Below are 9161 nucleotides of genomic sequence, written 5' to 3' on the forward strand. Positions count from 1 at the left end.
TACAAAATACACCTACAAAAAAAAGGTAGCGAAATTACACCACGAGATAGTGTCTGCGAGATACACTACACTCAATGTCTACAACTGGATGCAGTTCACAGTGTGTGCTCAGAAACTGGTTGAGATGGGGCTGTCTCACTGGCTGCAAAGATTTCTAACGCCTTTCGAACAGAATTCAAGTGAAAAGGTGCGACAAATTTCTTTTGTCCCTGTCGGCTAAGATCTCTGCACGACCGTTATTAACAACGTGTTGTTGGAATGATGCAACAATAACTCGAGCAATTTGATTCATAGTGTGGTCACAGGAGTGTCCAGAGATGACAGACAGGCGCGTCTGGACTCTCTCTGCTCTATGGTAGAATAGATCGGGTGGGGCGTAGTAAGTAGAGACATTTGTCTGACCAGCAGACAACTCCTGACTCTCTCCTACTGGCACAGCGCACGGGCCACGAAGTAAACCGGATATTCACGGACGGTAAGCAGACATAAGCGTTACTGCGAATGGCTTTCCATGGGCAAGTGGCCATCACAAGTCCGCTAATGTGCCACGCGATCGTTTTTGCCAAAACTGTCCCAAACAGCAATTGAGTTTCAGTTAATTAACAAGTCCAGGCAATCTAAATCAGACCCAAGCTACAAACGACAGTATAAATATGACAAAAGCTGAAGTGGCTGATTGCCAAATCAAATTACGATATCCTTACTCATTTCTTCTCCTGGAGGTGTGTTCAAATGTAGTTGCGAGTCTTATTAGTACAGGTGGGGCAGAGGAAACCACAGCAAGGGGAAACAACACTGCTTCTGACCATTAGGTTGGCCGCTGGCTTTTTCGAAGGGCCAATGCAGCCAGGGCAATGAGAAGAGCAGGTATAGTGTTGGAATAGCATATTGTGCTAGGCCTAAACCGCGCCAAAGAGGCAGAATTTGTGTTGTGTCCTTCACAACAGAAGCCATTGTATCGTATTTTTAACGTGGGGTAGCGTTTGGCCCTTAAGGGACATGGCACGAGCAGACAACGACAGGTCACAGATTTACTGTGCTCTGCCTTCACCGGGAATTCAGCATTCTGGGAAAAGGTAGTTCACAACAATGCGAAGATAGATACATCTGAAGGGGAATGAGACTTGATATCAAATGATACTTTTGTGTCCAGAAACACGGGACCCTCAGCTGTGTGGCTGGTGCCAAGTTAATTGCTTTCTTTTTGACCATCTTGCAAAATAGTAAGAATTGCTGCCATTCAATAATACGAAGTAATTATAGAGTGGGAGAAAAGGAATTGCTGTCTGCATGGATGAGATACCCAGTTGGCTACAAAAAAGATGTACGACGGATGGTGGGTGTCAGGAGCTTTGTTTCTTCACTCCAACACTAAAAATTTGTATCAATGGTCAGTTATGTTTAAAGTGACTATGGAAGGGAAATTATTGCAATATCAGAAAGGACGAGATTGGTCGGCACTTGGAAGAATCACTGTCATTGGCGCTCAAAATCATGTACAAGTATAAAGTCTGCTACTTGCTGGGAGCGCTTCTTGGGAATACTTTCTTCCGATACTCACCAAATGACTCTTCAGCTGAGATGGGGACTTAGATTTAGAGGAAGAGCAGCCGTCGGCGCAGAATAGATGACTCGGGATTTTCAACCACCACAAATGCCTTCTCTCAGGCATCGGTAACACTAAGTATGCTGAGCCGCTGCGGCGTTTCCAAACAAAGCGACTAAGGAGATAGGTTGTACCATATGTGGACTTCTACAACTGCAGTTAGGGATATTTCGTTTCTAATTCACTAGAGTCGCTAGTAATATCGAAACCAACAAAGATGCATGATTCTTTATGTGGCTGTTTCTATGCTTTCTGATTAACGTTCGGCAATCACTGTGTGATTTCTGCAAACTAAATGATCCCCACCTCCTTTTGTGTTTGCTGTATCGTATTCACCTTCATCTCATCGCCTGAGTTTTCGCCAAGGCGTTTTTACTTTAATTACATTGTAAACTTGTATTAATATTCAATGAACGTGGTAATTTCGTGTCCTTGTGTCCATGTGTTTAACATGAAGTCTGCATTAAATTGTAATATATACGGTTTTCCAGTCATCATTGCTTCCTTCATTAGTTTGGTTATCATCCCAATAGCTACTTCACCCACGGAGGTTTTACGTATTAATAAATTAAAGTAATTAAGTTACCTGTTGCATAGCACCTATAATTAGATTCATTTGATACTACAGGAAGCGAGCTGATTATGGGTAAAGTTACCTACTTCCACTGTAAGGGTATGTCGATGGCTCACCAATAGCCTAAAACATGACTTAAGTGTTGTACCTTGGCAAACACTGAAAAGCCGCATATTATTTCACAGCTGGAGCATAAGTAAAATCCTTACTAGCAAAGACATATAATAGGCAGTGGTACCACATAAAAAGTAAAAACTGGATGAGGAAGCACATCGAAATATCTACCCTGTAAGTGTAGTAGAACTTTATATATTGGTACTGGAAGATTGTGTTGAAATGTTATTTACTTTTGCACGCGGTTAGTGAAACGGACAGAGTGTCAAGTGATAGACCTGTCTCAATACTATCGAAAATCTGTTCAGGAGTTCTGTCAAAGCAATACTATCTGGAATGTTGATCTCGAGGTCTAAATAGTTTTTTTAAATGCAGAATAAATTTGAAACACCGTGTGTAGCGGTAATATTCGATAATAGCCTACTATCACAATCTCCTTGAGTTGAAAATGGTTAAAATAATATAGTGCTAATTTTTACCATTTCGCTAAGACGCAGATAACTCAGATACTAACCGCTGCTACAAAAAGTAATGACACCAGGGAAGAGCTAGTCAAATTCTAATCCCAACTCACGTGTAGCACATACAATAGCGAAAAATGTAATCAAATTTTCATTCATCATAACGTTCACGTGCGACCAATTGAAGAAACTGCATTAATTTTACTGAAAATTGGCGTTTCTATAATCTTAAAATAATGAGTCAATATGCTCAAATCCTGTTAAGTGTTCAGATGTGGAGTATAAATGGTGTTGTGTACAGGATGTATAATTTTGTCGGTTTTGGCAACAAGAGATCGATGGTGCGGTAATATTGTCCTGGGCCAGATGGTTGCTCCAGAGTAATAATCGCGACGTATCAGTCGCGATTAAACCTAAATTTTTCAGATGACAGCTGTAGGGACCTGTTGGACTTCTGCAAGAGTTCGTGAACGTAGGAAATTTCGATAGCAACATTCGAGGACTTTGAAGCAATTTTGACTATTTTTAGACTGTGATTGTCTCAAAAAATATGTAGAGTTTTTTAACTACCGCTACCAGTCACAAAATTTATTAACTGATATTTATTTATCAAGGGTATACCTCATCATCGGGCTATATGGCATTACAAAAGCTATTTCACGTTGTTTGTTGTCATTTTTAGTTGGTCGTTGTGAAAGTGTGTCTATTTCATATTGTGATAGTCATTATGAGCAATGTATCTGATAATGTTCATTTCTGTCTCATAGTCGGCAGCATTAAGTGGGAATTTCTGTGCTCTGTTTAAGAAGGATCTGAATGCAGCTTGTTTGTGTGAGTTCTGATGTGTGGAAGATTTATTAATGACTTTGTGTATGTTGGTTTTCTGTATACATTGATGTTTAGGGTTTCGTATGTGTTAGTTACTGTCATGTCTAGAAAATTAATTTTGTTATCATTATCATGTTCTATAATGAACTGGATATTATTGTGTAAATTATTGAATCTGTTTAATAGAGTTACTATTTCTTCATCATTTCCATTGTATACAATGAATGTTTCATTAACATATCTGCAGTAGTGTACAATTTTCTAGGTTATTATGTCTTTGTTTGCTGAGAAGTTTATTTTCAAGTGGTCAATGAAAATTTCTGCAATGATTCCACTTCGAGGAACTCCCATTGATAGGCCTACACCTTGTTTGTACATTTTGCAATTAAATGTGAAATAACTGTGTGAAAGGACAAGCTCTAGCAATTCTATTAATTCAACTACTTCAGCTGTGGATATAGTCTGATCTTATAACAAGTTATATTTGATTATATCGATGGATACTTTGATAGGATGCAGCTATATAAGTTTACTATGTCAAGGCAGATGAGCTTTGCATTGGATGGGATATCAAGGTCTTTAATACTTCGAATGTCTTCGTAGTTTTTTTCACTGAATAAGAAGTTTTAAATCTTTATTGTTTTTGTCAAATTGAATGCAGCTTACACATAACTTTGTAGCCTGGGTGATTTCTACATCTACATTGATACTCCGCAAGCCACCCAACGGTGTGTGGCGGAGGGCACTTTATGTGCCACTGTCATTACCTCCCTTTCCTGTTCCAGTCGCATATGGTTCGCGGGAAGAACGGCTGTCTGAAAGCCTCCGTGCGCGCTCTAATCTCTCTAATTTTACATTCGTGATCTCCTCGGGAGGTATAAGTAGGGGGAAGCAATATATTCGATACCTCATCCAGAAACGCACCCTCTCGAAACCTGGCGAGCAAGCTACACCGCGATGCAGAGCGCCTCTCTTGCAGAGTCTGCCACTTGAGTTTATTAAACATCTCCGTAACGCTATCACGGTTACCAAATAACCCTGTGACGAAACGCGCCGCTCTTCTTTGGATCTTCTCTATCTCCTCCGTCAGACCGATCTGGTACGGATCCCACACTGATGAGCAATACTCAAGTATAGGTCGAACGAGTGTTTTGGAAGCCACCTCCTTTGTTGATGGACTACATTTTCTAAGCACTCTCCCAATGAATCTCAACCTGGTAGCCGCCTTACCAACAATTAATTTTATATGATCATTCCACTTCAAATCGTTCCGCACGCATACTCCCAGATATTTTACAGAAGTAACTGCTACCAGTGTTTGTTCCGCTATCATATAATCATACAATAAAGGATCCTTCTTTCTATGGATTTATGGAATTGAGAATTGGTCTAATGGGGATATTAGGTTTATGGATCTTTGGCTGGGCTCTTAACTTTGGGGCTGTTTTGTTCATAACTGTGAATCGCTGTGTTTCTTCCCTTCTTAAGAAGAAGCATATTTTATTCAACTATTTCTTTAGTTTACTGTTGAATTTCTGTGTGGGGTCGTGAGAGATTTCTTTCATATGATTATTCTGGAAGAACTCAATTGTTTTATTTATACATCATGTTTTTCCATGATAAATACTGCATTTAACTTTGTCAGATTTTACTATTAGGGCATTGCCCTCAATAAAATTCTTGTTGATGTTTTTAAGTAACACGTTTGAGCCGTGCATGACTCGCGTTTATCCCATTTATTGTTATTTTCTATTACGGTACTGCCACCTCGTTTTCTTATACCATTTACTGGCGTCACTAACTTCCTGCCTTACTTGCCCATGAGCAGCAGCAGCAGCGCGCATCGATAAGTGCACTGTCGTATCATCTCTGGAGCGGCCGATAGTATTTCTGGGTCGTCGTGTGTCTGGCACTCAATCCGGGACGCACCAGCAGTGCAATCGGGATACAGCAGCAGTGAAGTCGGTGGACGGAGCGCCAGTGATACGCCGACAGCCAGTGCCCTCCGACCGCTGGCGACATACATGAACGGAGGGAGATTGGAGTCTGACGACCTTTGGTTGGTCGTTCGGTTGGTCGTCTCATCGGCCGACGTACTCTTGGTCCTTCCACCGTTTCCAGGCCTGGACAGTAGGTCGATTGGCGTGGAGCAGTGAGGAATTCCCTGCGGTGCGTGGTTTGTCCAGGCCGCTGGTGGCCTCTTTGTGGTGTCGGAGTGTGCGGCGCTGTTCGCATTGCTACGAGGTTTGTGGCTCACCGATCCTGGACATGAAAGTTGGGTTTTGACTTAATCTACCAACAAGTAACGACTGTTCACATTGGGTCGTTTTAAGTTCGTTGTCCGATGTTGGGATATTCCCATGACCAACAACGTGTGTTTTCATGTTATCTTGTCAGAGGGTCCGTTGACTCTCTGCGGTCTGTCGATTGGGTTGTCGTCGGATCAACAATGATTGGGCCGACTGCCTGGCTCACCTAAGCGAGCATTAGTGTTTTAATTTCAGGCCGACCTTCCGAACTTCTGAGCGACATTGCGTGTACTGTCTTTTCTTGTTTGTCCTTGTAGTTTGTACTTGTATGGCTTCTAGCCGTTTTATAGACTAACGTTGTTTTGCGCTTAAGGCGTCAGATGGTTTGGGCCTTCAGCCTAATTTAAGAACTGTCTTACGTAAATCCTTTGGCATTTTTAAAATTAATATTATTGAGTCTTGAGTGTTGGGCCTACAGCCGATTTTGAAAGTAAGTTGTTTTACTCTTAAAGTGTCAGAATCTTTGCCCCTTCAGCCGATTTTGAATTAAAGTTGTTCTGCTCTTAAGCTGTCAGATGGTTTGGGCCTTCAGCCTAATTTAAGACCTGTTTTACATAAAGCCTTTGGCATTTTTAAAATTAATGTTATTGAGCCTTAAGTGTTGCGCCTTCAGCCGATTATGAATTTAAGTTGTTTTGCTCTTAAAGTGTCAGATTCTTGGAGGCCTTCAGCCGATTTTGAATTAAAGTTATTCTACTCTTAAGGTGTTAGATGGTTTGGGTCTTCAGCCTAATTTAAGAACTGTTTTATGTAAAGCCTCTGGCACTTTTAATATCAATGTTATTGAATCTTAAGTGTTGGGCTTTCAGCCGATTTTGAATTTCAGTTGTTTGCTAATAAAGTGTCAGATTCTTTGGGCCTTCAGCCTAATTAAGGAACTAATTTAAGATAAGGTTTTGCCTTTCTAATTTCTGATTTTTGTTGAGCTTTAAGTTATTGGCTTTCAGCCATTTTTAAATTAAAGTGGTCTTGCCCTTAAGGCATGAGATTATATAGCGCATCCAGCCATTCATTAAGTTCCAAACCTGAAGCTGTATTTTCTTTCTTTTAAAATTATCTTAGCTCCATAATGTTTCATCAAATACGAGGTGCATTCTAGTTCTAAGGCCTCCGATTTTTTTTCTAATTAACTACTCACCCGAAATCGATGAAACTGGCGTTACTTCTTGACGTAATCGCCCTGCAGACGTACACATTTTTCACAACGCTGACGCCATGATTCCATGGCAGCAGCGAAGCCTCCTTTAGGAGTCTGTTTTGACCACTGGAAAATCGCTGAGGCAATAGCAGCACGGGTGGTGAATGTGCGGCCACGGAGAGTGTCTTTCATTGTTGGAAAAAGCCAAAAGTCACTAGGAGCCAGGTCAGGTGAGTAGGGAGCATGAGGAATCACTTCAAAGTTGTGATCACGAAGAAACTGTTGCGTAACGATAGCTCAATGTGCGGGTGCGTTGTCTTGGTGAAACAGCACACGCGCAGCCCTTCCCGGATGTTTTTGTTGCAGTGCAGGAAGGAATTTGTTCTTCAAAACATTTTCGTAGGATGCACCTGTTACCGTAGTGCCCTTTGGAACGCAGTGGGTAAGGATTACGCCCTCGCTCTCCCAGAACATGGACACCATCATTTTTTCAGCACTGGCGGTTACCCGAAATTATTTTGGTGGCGATGAATCTGTGTGCTTCCATTGAGCTGACTGGCGCTTTGTTTCTGGATTGAAAAATGGCATCCACGTCTCATCCATTGTCACAACCGACGAAAAGAAAGTCCCATTCATGCTGTTGTTGCGCGTCAACATTGCTTGGTAACATGCCACACGGGCAGCCATGTGGTAACCCGTCAGCATTCGTGGCACCCACCTAGATGACAGTTTTCGCATTTTCAGGTCGTCATGCAGGATTGTGTGCACAGAACCCACAGAAATGCCAACTCTGGAGGCGATCTGTTCAACAGTTATTTGGCGATCCCCCAAAACAATTCTCTCCACTTTCTCGATCATGTCGTCAGACCGGCTTGTGCGAGCCCGAGGTTGTTTCGGTTTGTTGTCACACGATGTTCTGCCTTCATTATACTGTCGCACACACGAACGCACTTTTGACACATCCATAATTCCAACACCACATGTCTCCTTCAACTGTCGATGAATTTCAATTGGTTTCCCACCACGCAAATTCAAAAAACGAATGATTGCACGCTGTTCAAGTAAGGGAAACGTCGCCATTTTAAGTATTTAAAACAGTTCTCGTTCTCGCCGCTGGCGGTAAAATTCCATCTTCCGTACGGTGCTGCCATCTCTGGGACGTATTTACAATGAACGCGGCCTCATTTTAAAACAATGCGCATGTTTCTATCTCTTTCCAGTTCAGAAAAAAAAAATCGGAGGCCTTAGAACTTGAATGCACCTCGTATAAGGTTGTATGTTCGAGTGTAACTGATGGCCGCTAATTTGGCCCCTTTCCACAACTTAAACTACATGTCATGTCCTGCAGGCTTAGCAGGGCATCTCAGGTGCTCTTCTTTAGCTTCCTTTACTGGATTACTGTTAAGCCACTTCTGTTAGTTTTATGTCCTATTACTATTTGTTCATTTTTGTTTAGTTTAGCTATATCAGTACAAAGATGTGTCAACACAACAAACAACATATCAGTGACATAAAACAAGTGAATCTTTACAAAAATCGAAAAATAAAACTTGGTAAGAAAACACAGAAAATACATGTAATTGTAAAAATGAAAACATCAAGGCACATATAAAACAAATTAATGAAGAACATCAAATATCTCCCACAGCTCCCTTCCCAAAGATTTTTAGGGAACCCTATTTTTTAAATTTACAATTGTCAGATGAATAAACTCAGAACTACACATATAATGTAACAAGTTAGATTTGGCAGCTATGCGGGATGAGTTTGCCAACATGGGTTACCCCTTTTACTTGGTATGTGCAGTACAGGCAGCAGCCTTGGTGTGGCAAGACCTCCTTCTAGTCTGGGGGCAGCAATCAGTGGCATCTCAATTACTGACCATCTTGGATCACATGGTAGACGGCAATGCATTGCCGTCATTGGAGACGTTCATGGGAATAGCCAGACAGCATATGGACACTGGTTTGGGGTAAATCACCTCCTGGCATCGCCATCTCTGTCCACCCGTGTCTCCAGAGACGTAAATACCTCCATTCAGAGCTCCACAGCTTCGCCCCTGTTGCGCATACTCGCCTTTCCATTTCGTAGTAGGTCCCATGGGACCTGGGAAGCTAGAAGCGGCAGCGAA

The 9161-nt window shown here is 41.7% G+C and overlaps 1 protein-coding gene across 1 annotated transcript in view; it reads right to left on the reverse strand.

The window, feature by feature from the left end:
• The window catches only part of LOC126484704 (YLP motif-containing protein 1-like), a 138308-nt gene extending 129364 nt beyond the window's left edge, over positions 1 to 8944 (reverse strand). The window contains exon 1 of the mRNA XM_050108300.1: positions 8815 to 8944. Coding sequence (XP_049964257.1) covers positions 8815 to 8944 — 130 coding nt within the window. The remainder of the gene's footprint in view (positions 1 to 8814) is intronic.
• Positions 8945 to 9161: the final 217 nt, after the last annotated feature.

The sequence above is a fragment of the Schistocerca serialis genome, chromosome 6 (assembly GCF_023864345.2).
Source record: "Schistocerca serialis cubense isolate TAMUIC-IGC-003099 chromosome 6, iqSchSeri2.2, whole genome shotgun sequence".
In the NCBI taxonomy this organism is placed as follows: domain Eukaryota; kingdom Metazoa; phylum Arthropoda; class Insecta; order Orthoptera; family Acrididae; genus Schistocerca; species Schistocerca serialis.